Source organism: Cebus imitator, unplaced genomic scaffold, assembly GCF_001604975.1.
Source record: "Cebus imitator isolate Cc_AM_T3 unplaced genomic scaffold, Cebus_imitator-1.0 Scaffold323, whole genome shotgun sequence".
Classification (NCBI taxonomy): Eukaryota; Metazoa; Chordata; class Mammalia; order Primates; family Cebidae; genus Cebus; species Cebus imitator.
The window spans coordinates 1,493,732-1,512,690 of NW_016107638.1; the positions used below are offsets into that span (position 1 = coordinate 1,493,732).

General features: G+C 46.2%; 1 protein-coding gene across 1 annotated transcript in view; it reads left to right on the forward strand.

Moving 5' to 3' along the window:
* Window positions 1-516: 516 nt before the first annotated feature.
* Window positions 517-18,959, forward strand: part of TMEM132D (transmembrane protein 132D) — an 832,693-nt gene continuing 814,250 nt past the window's right edge. Inside the window, exon 1 of the mRNA XM_017504530.2 lies at window positions 517-1,250. Coding sequence (XP_017360019.1) covers window positions 1,172-1,250 — 79 coding nt within the window. The 5' untranslated portion in view covers window positions 517-1,171. The remainder of the gene's footprint in view (window positions 1,251-18,959) is intronic.

Sequence of the window (18,959 nt, forward strand, 5' to 3'; positions counted from 1 at the left end):
CCTTCCATGTGCGCCCTCCCTGACGAAGAGCCTCAGGTGCCCCCGGGCTGGAGGACCGCCCCTGGGCCTGAGGCTTCGCTGACTAAGGGAGGCCGGTGGCCTGGACACCTGTTGGGAGAGTGGGTGGCTCCGTCCCCGGGGCGCCCCCGCGCTGCGAGCCCTCGCCCGCTGCCACCGCGCGTCCGCACTCGCAGGGAGGGTGGGGGGAGGTTGGGCGTGGAGCGGCCAGGGAGGTGGGATGTACTCTGCGGATTGGGGCTCACAGCTGTCACTCCGAAAGGGTGGGGCTTTTTAAAAACAGACAAATCTTTAAGGCGAAAGCCCGAGCCCGCTCCGGGCAGGGTGGCGATCGCCTGCGTTCTGGATGAGGTCCCTGCGGCGCGGAGCCCCCGCGCAGGCTGGCAGGCGGCAGCGGCGGCGCTCGGCAGCGTCCCCTCGCAGGCGGGCCCTCCTCCGCGCACCTCTGGCCCGCCTCCCCCGGGCGCAGGGGGGAGCCCCGCGTCTCCGGAGCCGGCTGTGCGCTCGGCGAGCGTAGAGCCCCGCGAGCCCCAGCCGGGCCCGGGGCCTGGCGGGCCGAGGCGGCGGCCGGGGAGCAGCTGCACCCGCCAAACTTTGGGTGCCGGAGCGCGCGCGCGCCCGAGCCCGGAGGCGCAGCGGCCCGCCCGGGATGGGGGCTGCGTGCCAGGGCGCCCCGGGCCGCCCCGCGCGCCCGGCCACCCGCCCGGGGGGTTCCGCGCCGCCTCTGCCCGCGCCTTGGGCGCCGCAGCCCCGCCACCCCGGCGCCGCCCGCTAGCCAGCCCCGGAGCCGCTGGAGCCCTGCGCTGGAGGCACCTCTGCCTGGGCCTCCCGGGCCACTCTTCGCTTGGGTGAAGAGGAAAGGAATTACCCCTTGTGGATTAAAAAAAATCCTGCTGGGGGCGAAGGAGGGAGGTGGGGTTTGCCTGCGCGCGTGGTGGACTCCGGAGAGCAACTCAGGAGCCCGTGCACGGTCGTCGCCTCTCGGCCCAGCCATGGACTGGCGGAAGGAGGGCGCAGGGCGCCCGGGATGCTCTGGCCCCTAGCCGGGCGCTCCCTGGCCGCCGGCCCCGCTCCCAGCCTCTAGGGACTGAGACGGTCTCTTCTTCGCCTGGACGGTGCCGGGCAGCGGAGGATCTGCGCTCCGGGTCTCAGGATGTGCCCGTCTGAGATGGGGACGCTGTGGCACCACTGGTCGCCTGTGCTCATCAGCCTGGCCGCCCTGTTCTCCAAAGGTGAGGACGCCGCGGCCACCGGGGCCGGGGAACTAACTTCGCCTGGAGTGAGTGTGTGGGAGTGTGTGGAGGATGGGGGCGGCCGGGAGCAAGGGTGTGTGTGTGTGTGTGTGCGCGCGCGCGCGTGTGTGCGCGCTTGTGAACCTGCGCGCGTGCAGCAGCCAAGCTCCTCCGCCGCCCTTTGGCGGAAGGTGCGTGTCCTGAAGCCCTTGGGAGGGAGGCAGTAGGGGAGATTGCCCAGGAGCCCAAAGGAACGGAAGGTTGTTTCCTGAAAGCCTTTTCTGCACAGGGAGGGGACCCGGGGACCCTTGAAAGGAAAGGTGGCCTCTGGAGGGCTGAGCCTGCTGTCAGGGGAAGGGATCGGGATCACCAGGAAGATTTCTGGAATTTGGGATTGACTTTCCCTGCTGGCACTGACCTACTTGGAAATAATTTTGGAGCGCTCCTGTTGTATGGGAATACTGCTTAGTGTATTACAGGCTGCCAAAAGTATAGCCCGGGGGGTAGCTCTGAAGAAGGGGCCTGGGTTTCTCCAGGTCAGCTGCTGTGAAGGTTTTGGCCCAGGGTCTGGCGCTCACCCTTCCGTAGGGTGCTGGGAGCAGCGGCCCCGCTGTGGAGTTTCAGCTGCAACTTGTGACCCGAGTTATCCCAGCGGGTCTCTGACTTGAAGCCAAGTGTAAAGGCAGGAATTCCTCAAAGCTTTCTCTTCCCTTCTGCCAGCATCCCTGTCTGTCATGGAAAGAGCAAGTTTGGAAGCTCTGGGCAGTCATTCTTCCTTGAAGAGAATTTGTGTGATTTGTGCAGGAGATTCTTTCTCATGATTGCTCTGGGCTGTTTGTGTGTGGTTCCCCCACCCCGCGCCCCTTTCCTGCAGAGGAACATGCTGGGAGGAAAGCGAAGCATCTCCGCAGTCTCTAATATGCGCTGCAAGAGCCCCGTACCCATATTTTTCTGCAAAGATTTTTGAGATGAGATCTCTTTCAGAAACTTCAAAGCCAATTATCATGCACAGAGTCTTTTAATGACATGAATTGTGTGTTCTTTGAGTTCTTCCAGAATCACTGAGGTTATGTTGCTTTGGATCTGATAATAGATGAAGACAGTTCACTTGCCGGGTGTCTATGCTGGTTCGATTTAGAAAGAGGAATTTACGTTCGCTCTGCTTCGCTCTCTTTGAAGTGTGGTTGAAATGGGCTCATGTCTTCTAATTATGAGTTAGAACAATCCCTGGGATCAGAGCTTTCTGGATTTATAATGTGCACAGGAAACCAGAGAAAATGTTGCTGAATTCAGTGAATCTAACTTAGGCAGACGTGAGGTTAAAAAAGCCAAATCCACAGCGACAGCAGCCAGGCGTTTAGTTCCTGCTGGTTGTCACCTGGTGTCATAATAGGGATAGACTTCTTGTGTTTATGCTGCAATAGCCTAATAAAATAAGGTTTTATTAAGAAAGGTACAGCATAGCTTTGGAAATAAGATCTAACCATTGTGTTTTCTCACTTATGTACATAGGTCTGTTACGTTTCTTTATTAGACTGAGCCGTGTTGGAGAGAATTGTATTTCCCCTGACGCCTGTGAACTTTTCCAACTAGGAACTCTGAACATGTCCTTAAATGAGGTACTCTGTGATGTGGGAGCCTCTTGACTAGGTGGCCAAAAATTAGCACGTGAAATGATACGATGAGCCTAGCATGTGATACTGTTTGTGTGTTGAACTTAGCCAGACAGTTCAAAAGTGAATCGGTTTTGTGCGGAGACTTCGTACAGCAATTAGCAGAGTACTGAGCACATGGTAGATGACTCAGGGGTTAGTCACGCTATGTCAAAGAATGAGAAAAACTTAACACCCCTATTATCAAATTGTATAAAATGGAATTTTATGATGCAGATATGATTTATAAATTCAGGGCCAGGGCCGTTCTTTTCCGAAAGTATCCATGTCACCTCCCTCTAATAGTCTTTGAATCACTTGAAAGTTCTAACCCAGTTTGAAATCAAGTATAGACTATATTTAAAAGGATTTTAATGGGAAGTAAACACACACACACATACATACACACACACACACACTCAAAGTCCCTCATTTGAGCTGACTGAAAAAGAATATTATCAAGTATTAAGTATCTGTTTCCATATGTTATCATTTTGCTGTATTGTCTTTCAAATAGGAATTTTTGAACAAAACAAAATGCGCATTTGAATACCAGGTTCATATGCTTGAACCTTACATGTTTACATTTTATGAGCAGAAAATGATTAGTCATAGAACAAACCCACCCTCTTATGGATAATTTTAAAAAACAAATAAAAATAAAATGTTATTGCTTGTACTTCTATGCCCCTCGGACCTAGGAAGTAAGGCATGACACACAGAGTTCCCCAGTGGCCTTGTCCTGTGGCCCCTAACTTTCCTGGAGAACGGCCTTTAATGTTTAAGGTCTAGCTTTGCCGGTAGCTTGATGTAGTTGGCAATGGTGCCAGCCTGCAGATGAGTTTTGATGCGTTACTGTGAACTTTGTGGGAGGAGCAGGTGTATGAGGGTGGGCTGAGAAGAAAAATTAGTGAGGAGATGGGCAGAGAGCAAGGTGATTTTTAAATACAAAGTCAAGAGGGTTGCTGCATTTAGGTTGCTTGTTACAATCCTCAGCTGGGTGCATCCCTCCCGGTTATGTTTCCTTGCACATGCTGGTAAGAAATAAGCAGATGCTGGGAGACCTGTGACATTGCGAGCAGACTGTGGCAGTGTCCTGGTCCCCGTATCTAGGGTGGTGCTGGGCACATGCTCTGCCTGCTTCCAGCTGAGTGCAGCCAGTGGCCCGGGCAGTGGGTTTCTTAGATCGCCTTCCTGAAGATGCTTCCATATGCAGAGCTTCTGACCTCTAATAATATGCTGCAGCGGATGTTTAATACTTGATCATATTCTTTTTCAATCAGCCCCAGACAAATTAGGGACTTTGCATTGTGTGCGTGTGTGTGTCTGTGTCTGTGTGTGTCTGTTTACTTCCAATTAGAATCCTGTTAAATATAATCCATACTTGATTTCCAGCTGGGTGAGAACTTTCAGGTGATCAGAGAATCTTAGAGGAGAGGTGATATGAATACATTGGGAAATGAACTGAACTGTCCCTGAGCTTATAAATCATATCTGCATCATGAAATTCCATTTGACACAATTTGATGACACTGGGGTGTTAACTGGGTCAGAGTGAAGCTTCTGGATAGGAGAACACCACCCTTTATTTGAGGAAACTACAAACCAAAAAGAGCTTCAAAGTACAGTGATAACTTCTTTAGGGGTCAAGGACTTTTTGGGAGAAGAAAGAATATCAGGAGGGAACCAGTTATGGGGAGGGAGAGGAGAGAGAGAGTGACTTTTTGCTTCTATTCAAATTTTGTCAAATTAAAAGTCTGAAGAATGAAGAGCCCACTAAGTTTTGTTTTGTCTGAATTAAAGAGTTAAAATATGATTTTATTAAAAATTCATGCATAGAGTTTGAGGATCTGTTTAACTTAGTTCTAACAGCCAAGAAAAAATGAATAAACAACAAAAAATTCAAAAAATATCTTATAAAAGCTATGTTACCCAATATTTTGAATTTATCTATCAATGTTTCTGTTAATCCAGGCATTGTCTATCTGTCCACCTATGCATTTACCCATCATTCCATCTACCAGTCCATCTATTCATCCATCATCCTCCCATCCATCCATCCATCATCCACCCATTCACCTACCAGTCAATCCATCCATCCATCATCCACCCATCCATCCACCAGTCCATCCATCCATCCATCCATCCACCCATCCATTATCCATCCATCCATCATCCACCCATTCATCTACCAGTCAATCCATCCATCCATCCATCCATCCATCCATCCACCAGTCCATCCATCCATCCATCCATCCATCCATCCATCCATCCATCCGTATGTCCATCCATCCACCCATCCATTATCCATCATTCATCATCCACCCATCTATCTATGAGTCTGTCCATCTATCCATGCATCCATCTGTCCATCCACCTACCTGTCCATCCATCCATCCATCCATCAATCCATCCATTCATCCATCCATCCATCATCCACCCATCCATCTACCAGTCCATCCATCTACCCATCCCCCATCCATCTGTTCCTCCATCTATTAATTGATCCCTCATCCATCCTTCTATCTACCCATCCTTCCATCTATTCATCTATCATTTCATTCATCCATTCATCGTTCCATCCGTGTATTCATTCAACAAATATCAAAGGCCACGTGCCTTCAGTGAACACAGAGCTTAGATGTCAAAGTGCCTCACACCTTGCTCCATTGCTGTAAGCTGTAAGCTCAGACCTGAGCAGCTGCATATTCCTCAGTCCTCTCTTTCTTTGTTGTCTCTCCTTGACTATTTCATAACAGTAACTGCCTTCTGAGCACCAGTGATACCTTGCTGGGCACAGGGAGTGCAGTAGTGTGGAAAAACCCAGGTTTTATAGTTACCATTCCCAGAGAACTTGCCGTGTATAGGAGAGATTGAGAAACATTTGAATTACAAAGAAAAAACGCAAACTTAGCACTGTGGCCTGTACTTTGGAGGATGGAGCCAGTGTCTCTGGATGCATATACTTTGGCAGTTGACTGAGAGCAGCTGGGAAGACTTCCCTTGTCTGAAGGGTGGGCTGGGTGGAAGTGTGCAGAGAGCCTGGGATAATGGACACTGGGGACTCACATGGCCAGCGTGGCCAGGAAGGTTGGGGAGAGAGCCCTGCAGATTTTGGGACTGCGTGAAGGGAGAGGAGAGAATGTGCTGGGTAGAGCTGGGGGTGGGCAGAGGTCAGCACCCTCTTTCATTCCCCAAATTCTCCAGGTGGATGACAGATCCCATAGTCACGGTTTCATAGGCCATGGTGACGGGTTCATCATTCTTTAAAGGTAGAGGGATGACAGGATGGATTTTAACTTCGACACCAAGTATGTATACACTCCCAGTGGCTGCTGTAACAAGTTGCCACAAACATGTGACTTAACAGAAGCGCATTCCCTGCAGTTCTGGAAGTCAGAAGTCCAAAGTCAGCCTCCCCGGGCTGAAATCGAGGCGTCTGCATGAGGCGCTGGGGGGCCCTTCCTTGCCTCTCCCAGCTTCCGGTGGCGGCTGCAGTCCTTGACTTGGGTCTGCCTCACTCCTCCATCAAAGCAGTGGCTTCAGGTCTCTGCCTGCCTCTCCTCAGGCTACCTTCTCTTCTGTGTGTCTGTAGAAAACCTCCCAGTGCCTCTGTCTTAGGAGAATGCTTGTCATTGCATTTCAGGGCCACCCAGGTAATCTACATAATCTCTCATCTTGATTTAGTCACGTCCCCTTTTAAAATTTCCAAATAAGGTAACCAGCAGTTCCAGATTTCAGGGATTTGGATGTGAGTATCTTTCGTGAGTATCTTTCTGCCTTTCACAAGCTTACCATTCTAAAACTATTCTCTGTCTCCTCTCCTAAATTTTAATTTCCTCTAGGAGCAAAACAAAAACAAAAACAAAAAAACAGTATTTTTCTATCTCTGATTTCTCTCCAATATTTTTAGCTTAGTGCTTTGGACATTGCAGGGCCTCAGTACAATTTTTAACTGTGCTTACAAGAATGTGAAATATTGCTAGAGAACATTTACCTGACAGTGCAATGGTTTGATGCTGTCTTTTCCAGTAATTCAGAGTGCTGCCGGAAATACTTTGGTCAATAATACCAGCTAATTTTTTGAGTAATTGCGGTATGGCTGGCACTGTGTGGAGTGACTTCTGAAGATAATTTTTGTGAATTTGCAGATAAACTCATTGGGGTAGATATGTACTAGACCAGATGTTCAAGTTCAAAGACGTTAAGTAACTTCTCCAAGTCACAGCAACATAAAAGGCAGGCAGAGTCTTAATTCTGATGGCACAGCCCACACCTTTGGCCATTCTGCTGACTTCTCATAATTATATGGAATAACTAAAAACCAAGCTGTTTGTCAGACAAGATTGATACGTGGTGCCATGCTTGCTAGGGGTTGGGTGCAGAGAGGTCTTGAGACCATTTTAGTTCTTAGCTCAGAGCCTGGTATACTGTTGACCCTTGATATTTGTTGAGCAAATGAATAAATGGACATCATGTTATTTAGTTTTCATAGCCTTAATTTTTCCAGCAGCATTCAGAAATAACACCTGAAAGGGATTAAAATAGAGATTTGCTTCCAAGACCACCAGGGAGGTTGAAGAGACTGATGGTGTGGAATGGTTTGGTTATCTCCTAGGAGGTTGAAGAATCTCTGATGGTGTGGGATGGTGTGGTTATCTCCTAGGAGGTTGAAGAGTCTCTGATGGTGTGGAATGGTGTGGTTATCTCCTAGGAGGTTGAAGAGTCTCTGATGGTGTGGAATGGTGTGGTTATCTCCTAGGAGGTTGAAGACTCTCTGATGGTGTGGAATGGTTTGGTTATCTCCTAGGAGGTTGAAGAGTCTCTGAGGGTGTGGGATGGTTTGGTTATCTCCTAGGAGGTTGAAGACTCTCTGATGGTGTGGGATAATTTGGTTATCTCCTAGGACGTTAAAGACTCTCTGATGGTGTGGAATGGTTTGGTTATCTCCTAGGAGGTTGAAGACTCTCTGATGTTGTGGAATGGTTTGGTTATCTCCTAGGTCAAGCTTCTTTTTTGCTTTGTTTTCCTTCTCCCCCATCTTCCTGGTTCAAGCTTCTTAAAGAACTTGCAGACATGCCTAGTGGACCGTCTTCATGATCTGTTCATCCATCCATGTCACTAATGTGTAGGGTCCTGGACAGGGAAGACAAAGGCATGGCCTCTGGTCTTCCAGGACTGAGAGAGTAGGTGACACATTGGTGGTCTCTGGGACATTGTAAAGAGTGAGGAAGAAGCACAGGGAATGGAGACACAGATTCTTCCTGTTTGCAGAAGGAGGATGCCTGATGCTGTGAACATATGCATTATTGATTTTGATATTTGATACCAGATAGCAAGATTGAATGAAATGAATTGTGGAAATGATACGGTGGGGCCTCTCACAAAAGGAAGAGGAAACCAGCATGGGTTTGTTGTGACGTGGGGCCAAAGACTCAGAACTTTTTAGGTGGCTTTGTCATTTATTAAAAAAAAAAAACAAAAAAACCTGCTGTAGCAAGAATTAAGGGGTGCATACAACAGTCAGAGGCCAGGTACTTCCCTTAAACGTTGGTTTCAGGAGTCACCCCAGGTGTACCCCCTCCAGAAATTAAGAACTGATAGAGAAGGAAGACTCTTGAACTTAAAAGTAAACAAAGCTGTGCATGCATCTGGAAAGCAATTGAAGCACATACTTTTCAAACAGACCAGCCAACAGTTATAAAGATTAAAAAAACATGCATTTGAAAGAGAATCCAAATAGCCACTTCTCTTCCCTCAGGATGTAAGTGAAGTGTATAAATAAAGGGAGATTCAGATGCACATTTGAAAAGACAAGAGGTTCCAAAAAAGCATTTAACTTTCAGTGACATTAAGTTCCTCTTTTCAGACAGTGACAGTAAATGTTTATGTTTACGGGAATCTCCCTCTACAGATTCACTATGGAGTTGTCTGTCAGATTTCATTGTTGTTGTTTGTTTGTTTGTTTGTGTTTTGGTCAGGAAAGCTGTATTGGTAGATGGGAGGATGCTTCAGTGACAAAGTAGCTTGCCGAGACTCCAGAGGGTGTTTGGCATCCCTCGGGATATTGTGGCATTAAAGTATTTTGATATCAAAACAGACGTGGACACTGCCCAGCCGCTCACGTTCCCTGCTGCCCTGGCCTCTCCTCTCCTGTGCAGATGAACACCTGGTAGCCACTGCCTCTTGGTACAGCAGAGGGCATGAGACAGAAAAGTCAAGGCCGAGCACAGTGGCTCATATCTGTAATCCCAGCTCTTTGGGAGGCCCAGGTGGGAGGATCACTTGAGGAGTCTAGGAGTTCAAGACCAGCCTGGGCAACAAAGCAAGACTCCATCTCTACCAAAAAAAAAAAAAAAAGCCAGGTATAGTGGTGTGTGCCTATGGTCCCGGCTACTCTGGAGGCTAAGGTGGGAGGATTTTTTGAGCCTGGATGGTGGAGGTTGCAGTGAGCTGTGATCACATAATACACTCTAGCCTGAGTGACAGAGTGAGACCCTGTCTCCAGTGGAATAAAAGCAGAAAGGACGAATTCCTGACTTTTGATTTCAAAAGCTGGTATCCAGCAATAGAGAAAAGATTTGGAAGAACCGCTCTTCCCAGGCCTGTGGTTTCTCAGCCTCTCTCTTCTTCCTTCACTCAGTAAATTTTTTTTTTTTTTACTGGGGGAAAGGGCAGGATAATTTGGAGGGCTGCTTAGATGCTGGCGGGCTTTTGAGCTGCTCTGTGCCACGTCACTCCAATGATAAATTAAAAAGATACTAGATCGACTTCATGGATATATTTGTGGATCCGCAAATGAAGACACTCTATCCCAAATCGCCCAAAGAGGAAGCAGAAGGAATGTTTGTATGAGGTGACCAGGCAGCATGCCTGAGCATGGCTCGAGCAGCAGAATCTTTTCCTGGCAGCCAGGGCTGTGCAGACATGGCTGAGGAAGCCCAGCTGGCCCAGGAGGCTTTGTGGTCAAGACCAGGGAGGTATAGCCCACACTCTGTGCGGACTGACCACAGGAGACCCAATGCCATTTGTATCAGTCCCAAAGCCCTCATGGCTGTTGTGGTCACTCTGAAGCTCTCAAGACTTAGAAATGATCCCTGAAATCACTGGGTGAGGTGGGAAGAGGGCAGTATCTACAGAGCTTTGTTTTGCTGCTGCATGGAATGTGGAATGAAGATAGAGATTTAGTAATGTTACAAGCAAGTAAAGAGGTCTGCATTCAGTGCTTCCTGGGACTAGCGCTCACCCCAGCACTGTTGTCCACAAGGTGGGAATGTGTACCTGGTTGGTGCTATGCTTTGGTGGATTCACAGCAGCTTAGATGGTAGCAGATGGTGTGGTGTCAACCTTGAGCACGTTCCAAGGAGATCCCAGGACTCTTTCCCCAGCCCTTCCCAGGTGGAAATTTGTATCAGAGGCTGGCTGTGCAAACAGTTGGAGTCCCTCATGCAAACCTCGGAAGAGCAGCTACATACAAGGAGTGGCGTGGTAAGGACTACGTGGCAGAATTGTGACCAAAAGCTCCCCTGAGATGAGGACAATCTAACACGGGAGACAAAGGGAATATTGCATCATGCTGAACTTAGGTCACACCCGCCGCCTTGGGAGGTGCGAGAGAGGGGAGTTTAAGAGGAACACGTGTAAGAAGATCCCAGGTTTTGTATGAAAATAAGCTTAATAAAAGCTGGCACTCATGAAGCTGCCAGAGAGGAAAAATGAGAAACCACACCAGCACGGAAGGCGCGAGCTCTGTGGGGTATCTTGACACCGTATCTTATGGAGGCTGAAGTCTGAAAAGCCAGGAGCACCTGTGAATAATCGTAGTTTTATCATTATGGATGTGGAATATCCTCGTGCATTATCTTGACTCTGCACCACCAGAACTCTATGTTACGTGAAACTTAAAGTTATCTTAAGAGACGTGGAGTCCAGGGTGGTGCTGATTCTAGGTGAGGCTGACCCAGGGGCTTTATTGACCTCACCAGAACCTGCTTCATTTCTCTCCACCTTTCAGCCCCGGTCTGTTTCTGCTCCACTCACGGATAGGCCTGGATATGGTTTGCCCATGTCCCACCCAAATTTCACCTTGAATTGTAATAATCCCCACATGTCAAGGGTTGTACCAGGTGGAAATAATTGAATCATGGGCTTGGCTTCCCCCATATTGTTCTCATGGAGTGAATAAGTCACATGAGACCTGTTATAAGTGGGAATTCCCCTGCACAAGCTCTCTTGCCTGCCGTGTAAGATGTGCCTTTGCTTCTTTTTTTGCCTTCTGCCATGGCTGTGGGGCTTCCTAGCCATGTGGAACTGTAAGTCCATTAAACCTCTTTCCCTTTATAAATTACCCAGTCTTGGGTAGGTCTCTATGGGCAGCATGAGAACAGACTAATACAGACCTGGACTTTGTGACAGACAAATGACTGCCTGCCCAGCCTACCTGCGATTGATGGGGATTGGAGAAGGCTTCCTCCCCATTGCTGTGGGTGAGCCTCAGAATTAGCTCCGAAGGGCCTGGAAATCGTGCTTCCCTTCCATCTATCCTCCGAGGAGTGGGAAGGTCTGGAGCAAGGGTCAAGTGCCCCATGGCGGGAGGGCTGGACCCAGGGTGTGGTCCAGGTGTGGTTTCCAGATATGTAAGTGAAAGCTGAACAGAAAATAGGGCCACTATCTCAGCTGGATCAGTTTACACAATTATAATTTATGGGACAAAAAAGCATTATTACCATATTGCATTGGCAATAGACGAATGATATCAAATGCAGAGAACTGTGCTACGTTGGTCTACTTCTTATGCTAAAGGGGATAAATTGAAAATTTTAACTCATTCAGTAAATGAGAAACCTAGACCCCTTATCATAGCAAGAAATATTGAAGAAACTCCATGCATTTGACTTGGAAAAGGGATGTCTTCTTTCAACTCCAGAGATGTCTGTCTTTTTAAAGAAGTATATGCCTGTCTCTGTGGCTTCAGATGGCTGAAGCAGATCAAGCCAGAAGAGCAGGGAAGGCTTCTAAATGTACTTTCATTCACTCACGGAAGCCTCACCACCATCCTTTGAGTGGCAGCATCTCCATTTCACAGAGGCAAAAATTGAGGCATAGAAATCTGAAATAACTAGGCCAAGTCTACAAAAATGAGTCCTTAGGCCAGGCTTGGAGGCACACGCCTATAATCCCAGCCTTTTGGGAGGCCAAGGAGGGTGGATCACGAAGTCAGGAATTCGAGACCAGCCTGGCCAACATGATAAAACCCCATCTCTACTAAAAGTACAAACATTAGCTGGGTGTGGTGCCACATGGCTGTAGACCCAGCTCAGTCCCTCAGAAGGCTGAGGAAGGAAAACCACTTGAACCTGGGAGGTGGGGGTTGCAGTGAGCCGAGATCGTGCCACAGCACTCCAGCCTGGGTGACAGAGTGAGACTCTGTCACAAAGAAACAAAGTCCTTAAAACAGACACGGTTATATGAACATAAATCAGACCACTTCGTGAGTGTGTCAGATTTGAATGTCTCCAAACAAAGACTACGAATGCACGGATGATCCAGGGTTCTGGGCTCCTAGTAACAAACTGTAGCATCCAGAACAGCTGCCTGTAGCCATAAACGAGGGGGAGATGCTGTGGCCTGCATGCATAGAGATTTCGTTTTAGTTAAATCATTCCTGTGGTCAGGGGAAAAAATGTCAAAATTGTACAGTTATGCAAGTGCATTTATGAAAGGTATAGAATGTCTATAAAGGTAGTAAGAAAATATGAGGAGGAGGAGAGGGAGGAGAAGGGAAGAGGGGAGGAGAAAAAGAAGAAGAAATATCCTTCGGCCCATCTGTTCACTCAGATCAAGCCAGAAAAGCAGAAAGCTAGGCAATTTGACTCTCAAAATTCTTCAAATTGAATTATGCTTTGGTATTAGGTTAGTAGACAGTATCGAGCAATAGTCAAGAAAGATTGGTAGAGATGTTTTAAGAACATTATCTATTAAACACAGATTTTTCCTCTTCTAGAACACATTGGAGAAAATTTTCCTGGGCCTTAGTATCAGGAGAAAAACAGCTGCATTTATTGTGGGAAATCGTTTATACTTTATGCACTGAGTGCTGCGAATTTTACTAGTGATCGCATGCCTGGCCTTGCTTCAACTTCTAGGACCCTCACAGCTAACTTTGCTGTTTGTAAATATGGGCATTGAAGCCATGCCTCCTGTGGATAAGTTCTTTCCCTGGCTTTATTTTATGTTTCCATCCTTGTTCTGTTTTCTTGCCTACTTAATTTATGCCATTGCATTTATTTTTTGCGAGCTACTTCAAATTAGTTTTGAAATGAGAAGTAAAAAGAAACAATTTCCGTACCTGAAGATGACTGCTTCACATTTTAATATATTTCATTCTAGTTGTTTTCTATGAATTTTTAAACCAGTTTTGTTCACTCTATATATGGTACCTGCAATTTGTTTTCAACTTTTTCAGGTTCACGTGTTTATATAAGCATTTCCCCTTGTTTCAAAATGTATCGTGAATATAAATTTAATGCCTGTATCATGGCTTTCAAAGTTTCTATGTTTGCTGGACAATTACATAATTTTACTTTTCTACTATTATAAGAATTAATTATCTTTGTGCATAATTTAAGTTTTGAGTTACTTCCTTAGATAGACTCACAGTTACTTAATCTCCAGGCCAAAAAAAGTATGAGGAGAGCTTTTGCTGCCAAGTTCTTTTCTGTCAGGGCTGCAGCATTTTGCACAGGTGTTAGCCGGAGATGGAAGGGTCCAGTCTGCTGAACTGGATGCTCTTAGCAATGGCGAGCACCAGTTTCTGCTGCATCAGCATTCACTCACTGCTTCCGCATGCCTAGAAAACCGTTCCAAAGCCTTCATGAACAGAGTTCTTGCTCTTTGATGATGTCGCTTCCATGGCCCCAGAACTCTGTTTTGGTCAACGTGTGGTCCTTTGGCCCAAGACGAGTTGGCTCTTGAGGGGTGAGGGATTGGAGTGGACGAGGGAACTGAGTCTGATCCGCGAGGAGGACCCAGAATTGTAGCAGCACTTTCTCCCAGCTGTGCCTTCTGAAGCACGTGGATGTAAAGAGACTGGCGTCAAGGTTATGAGGAAGAAGAAAATACATTTAAAGATGGAATGGCAAGGGTGCCATCAATTCACCTGGGAAAAGGAAACTCCTCCAGGACCCGCTGTTTGGGCATCACTGTTACCAAGTGGAGTCAGAGCAACAGGTCTCTCTGTATTTTCGTCTGAAATGAGAATTCCCTGATTCTGTGACCTCCATGGAATTCGGGAGGCCCCTCCTGCCTTAATGCCTACATGAAACATTTAAGTTCAGTTCTAGGATCTATTTAGTTCAAGCATTTTCTCTTCTACAGGAAACATCAGAGGTATGGGGAGCCAAGAGGATGAATCTATGTATTCAATCATTTTTGAGGGCAAATTACAAATGTGATAGGCTTTGAGGATACAGATATGAATATGAGATTAACTCTGCCCTTGTGAGATTACAGTCAAGTGGGGGAAACTGAGGCATGGGCAGTGATAAATATCTCTGGCAAGCTGTATAATACAGCTACAGAAGAATTTGTTGATTGCCTGCTGCGAGGAAGGACTGGCATTTCTGGCTTTCATGTAACTCTTTAGAAATCTCTTTCCCACGATTGTGCTCCTTCTGTGTTGGCCAGGGTCTTCACTGCTGACAACAGATCCCACTCTGGTAGAGACAGATTTATCAGAGTGCAGGAGATGGCAGCCAGACTCCTTGTGTGCCAGGAAGCCAGGGTTGGGTGCCACCAACACCAGCAGCCAGTAGGAACTCCCAGCCAAGTGCATTCCATTCTGGCCCCAATCCCAACAGTAACACTGCCTTCCTTTCAGCACCTATGGTAGTAGGGCCTGGCGGGACTACCCATAAATAATCAAAGGGCTGATCCCCTGTGAGACTGTGGCCACATGTCACTCGCAGCCTTGTTCCAAGTTCTAGATGGATGCACCTGCTCATAGGACCTAGGCCAGCCCAAGAACCCAAGCTCCCAGAGATCCCTGCACATACGATGTATAGGACTGGTGCTTATTTAATTCAAGGAATCACTCCATAAGGGACCTAGAAGTGGTGTTCTATGTGCCAGTCTTCATACTCACGGAAATTTTCATCTCGTGAAGGCTGATGTTTGATACTGTTGACCTTGCAAAAAGCCACGTTAGAGTATCTTGTACATGTCATTTTTCTCTTTTCATGAGGCTTCTAGGAAACGATGCAAGGACCCTTATTTTGTGTTTCTCGCGTTCCCTTTCATGGTATTGACAAATGCGTACTTGATACATGGCTGATTTGGTTTTGATTTTTTCTAGATAGTTCTCACTTTTTTAGCAGTTCAAGGTATTCTTTGTGTTTCTTTGAACTGGAGGCCCTCAAGAGGAAGAACTCTTCCTTTTTCGTCATCCCAGTGGCCCCTGGACTACTGTCCTGGTCAGCATTGAATAGACGCTACAAAGAAAAAAAATCAAAGCAGATCTTCCCTTATAAGGATCTTTCTTTAGAATCTGAAGCAAACTGGTAATATAATGTCCAAGAAACTGTGGATTCAATGGAAGAGTTCCAGCTCATTTCATGGATTTAAGGAAACCTTTTCTAATAATGATATTCTAGTCGCAGGTAAAAATACAGTGCTTAAACGGCCTAAGGGGTACATTAGGTAGGCCAGGTTGGCTGTGCTGCAGGAACAGGTAATGCCTGAGTCTCAGTGGCTTCGCGTGAGGAAGGTTCGTTTGTTGCTCACTCAGAGTCTGGGGCAGTGCAACTGGGGAAGGGAGGGTTAGAGGAGCGTGTACGATGCATTTAATGTCCAGATCTGGAAATGACTTTGTTACTTCTGCCCGTGTCTCATTGGTTGGCACTTGGAAACATGGCTTCCCTCCAACTGCAGAGAGGACTAGGGGATGCAGAAGAACACGTAGGCATTTGGTCAACATTAACAGTCGAAAGGAAATGTATTTGTTCACGTAACTAAGATTCTGGGGACAAAAATGGCATCAGGCAAGGCTTGATCCAGGTGCTCAAGTGAGGCCCTACAGACCTAGAATCTCTTAGCTCTCCTTCCTGTGTTCTGTTCAGACACTCCCTCACTTAGGCAAAATGGCTTCCTAGCTCAGAATTAACATCCTCTCCTAACTTTAGTAAAAAGAAACAGTGTCTCTCTTACTTCCATCCAAGCTCTCAGCCTGCCTCCTATAGGACCACAGTGATCATTGGGACCTCCCTGAATCAGGCTCTGTGTCCAGAAGGATGAGCAGGCTACGATGATTGGCCCAAGTATAGGCAATAAATTAATAGAACCCGGAGGCTTTAGAGCCTGGAGAGAGAACCTACCTGAATCACGTGGTATGAAAGTGGGGGAAGGGTTATATTATACAAAACGAGTTGGGGCACTGTTACAAAAGAGAGGGCAGTGGATGCTGGGTGGTTAACAGAACAGCAACAGTCTGATCTTTGGGCTGTTACAATTTTTTTGAGACAGAGTCTCCCTCTGTTACCCAGGCTGGAGAGCAATGGCGCGATCTTGGCTCACTGCAACCTCCACCTCTTGGGTTCAAGTGATTCTCCTGCCTCAGCCTCTTGAGTAGCTGGGACTGCAGGTGCACAGCCCCATGCCTGGCTAATTATTATTATTATTATTAGTTTTAGTAGAGGCGGGGTTTCACCATTTTGGCCAGGCTGGTCTTGAACTCCTGACCTCAGGTGATCCTCCCACCTCAGCTTCCCAAAGTGCTGGAATTAAAGGCGTGAGCCACCATGCCTGGCCAGGGCTGTTATAATTTTTAACCTAAGATTCAAATATTCAAATTTTTCTTTAATATTTAACAAAAATAGGGTGTTACATTGCTGTCTCGATGGTGACTTGAGTAGAATTTTACCCTCCTGGGGTTCTTCTGTTCTTTGGGTGTTTGTGTAAATGTAATGTAAGCTTTTGTTTTCAATGATTGTAATTTTTCAGAGTCCTTAATTAGATGTAAAAACTATGCACAATGGAAATTACTGTTGTGATTAAATATTTGCATTATGTGCTGTTAAAAGCAAGCATCAAAACACACAATTGCTTGTTTTACAAGCATTCAATATTTTGAAATGTGAGATCAGTAAAACTACTGAGAATTCTATTGAAAGAGACAGAACAGCTCAAATAATATTATTTACATTTTCAGGAGAAAAGTGTCAACAATAGGAGGGAAAATAGTGATTTTGAGTACAGCTATGTTAAAAAAAAAAAACCCCAGCTTACAAATGAGTTCTGCCTTATCTTGTTAGGTTATGCATATCTGGTTCCAATAAAGAGTTTTGCTTGATTTCCTTAATTAGTAAGAACACATTAGGGAGTTGTTTTTGGCCTATAGTTTGGATAAATGCAACCCTAAACAATGAGAAAAAATGATGTCCGAGATATTCTGATATTATAGATAGCCTGATTTTTAAACTTTGGACAGGACAAAGCTTGCAGCTTGCATTTGGACCAAATGTCATTTTTTTAAAAAGTAATTTTTGCCATTTTAAAGTAATTTTCCCAGAATTGTTTTGGATGTGTTAAAGAGGTTTTTGATAGGAAAAGGAAACTATTAATTATTCTTTTACAATGTAAAATTAAAATGGTACCATGTGAATCAAAAGGGCATGAACCGAAGCTTTGCAGCAATGGAGGCTATGGGGCAATAGGTCTTCAACAAATAGAGAAGGAAATTGTATTTTGTCATCCGGTGGTTTGTGATTGACAGACAATGTCAGGTGTTTTACTGTGGCTTGCAAATGTGTGGAATGTGGCTGCCCTGTGAATGGCTTGTAAATATTTTGAAACCAGGGGATTTTCATAAAACTGGCTTTTCCTGCTTCTCTTGAGGTAGGGGCAGCACTAGCTGGGATTTCCACATATGAGTAATTCACTCCAGCTGAGCAGCTGCCTCCAGTGTAGACAGAGAAGGGTGGGCGGTCCGCACAGGCTCCACCCTTCCTGCCAAAGCTGCTTTTATGTTTTCCCCTGGTGACTGATCACTGGGTTTTAACTCATGTGTTTCTTAGAGTGGAGAAATAGTTCTCTATACTCAGATCTCTTCCCAAAGTAGAGAAATGAAATACGAGAGTGTATTAGTCTGTTCTCATACTGCTATAAGGACATACCTGAGACTGGGTAGTTTATAAAAGAAAGGGGTTTAATTGACTTACAGTTCAGCAGGACTGGGGATGCCTCAGGAAACTTACAATCATGGCAGAAGGGGAAGGAAACACCTGCATTGTATGATAGCAGCAAGGAGAAGTGCCCAGCAAAAGGGCGAACAGCCTCTATAAAACCGTCAGATCTGTGAGAGTCACTCACTGTCAGGAGAACAGCGCATGGGGTAGCCTCCCCCATGATCCCATTACCTCCCACCAGGTCCCTCCCACTGCACGTGGGAAATATGTGAACTACCATGCAAGCTGAGATGTGGGTGGGGACGCAGCCAAACCGTATCAGAGCGCCCTGTGTTTCTGGAATCCTAAGAGCCTCACTCATTTGTGTGGTCTCCCTGGCCTGGTGATGCATGATAATAGGAAGTTATTTACCTTTAGTTTGAAGGAACGGCCTTGATTTTGTTCAATGATTTGTTGTTATGTTATTTATGTAGATTAGTGCTGTTTAAACTACATTGTATGAATGGAGGGGTGATGCAAAGACCTTCCAAGGGGGTTGGGAATGAGAATGTTTTCAAGGGAATTTGTTTTACATCCTTAACTTCTGTATATTTTCTGTTATTCTATTAATTTTATTATCTGCCCAGGTTACTTCAAAATTACCTGTTTTCTCTCTCTCTCTCTCTCCCTCCCTCCCTCCCTCTCTCCCCCCTCTCTCCCCCCTTCTTTAATTTTACAATAGGAAGATACTTCTCTCCCATCTCATGTCTTACTATGATTCATTCCCCTCAGATGTAAAAGCCTCCACAGCTCCAAAAGTACAATTAGTTCCTTTAATCCCATAGCCCATTAAGAGCTACATTTGCAATAAAAAATAATTTTTATCTGAAAAGGTATTT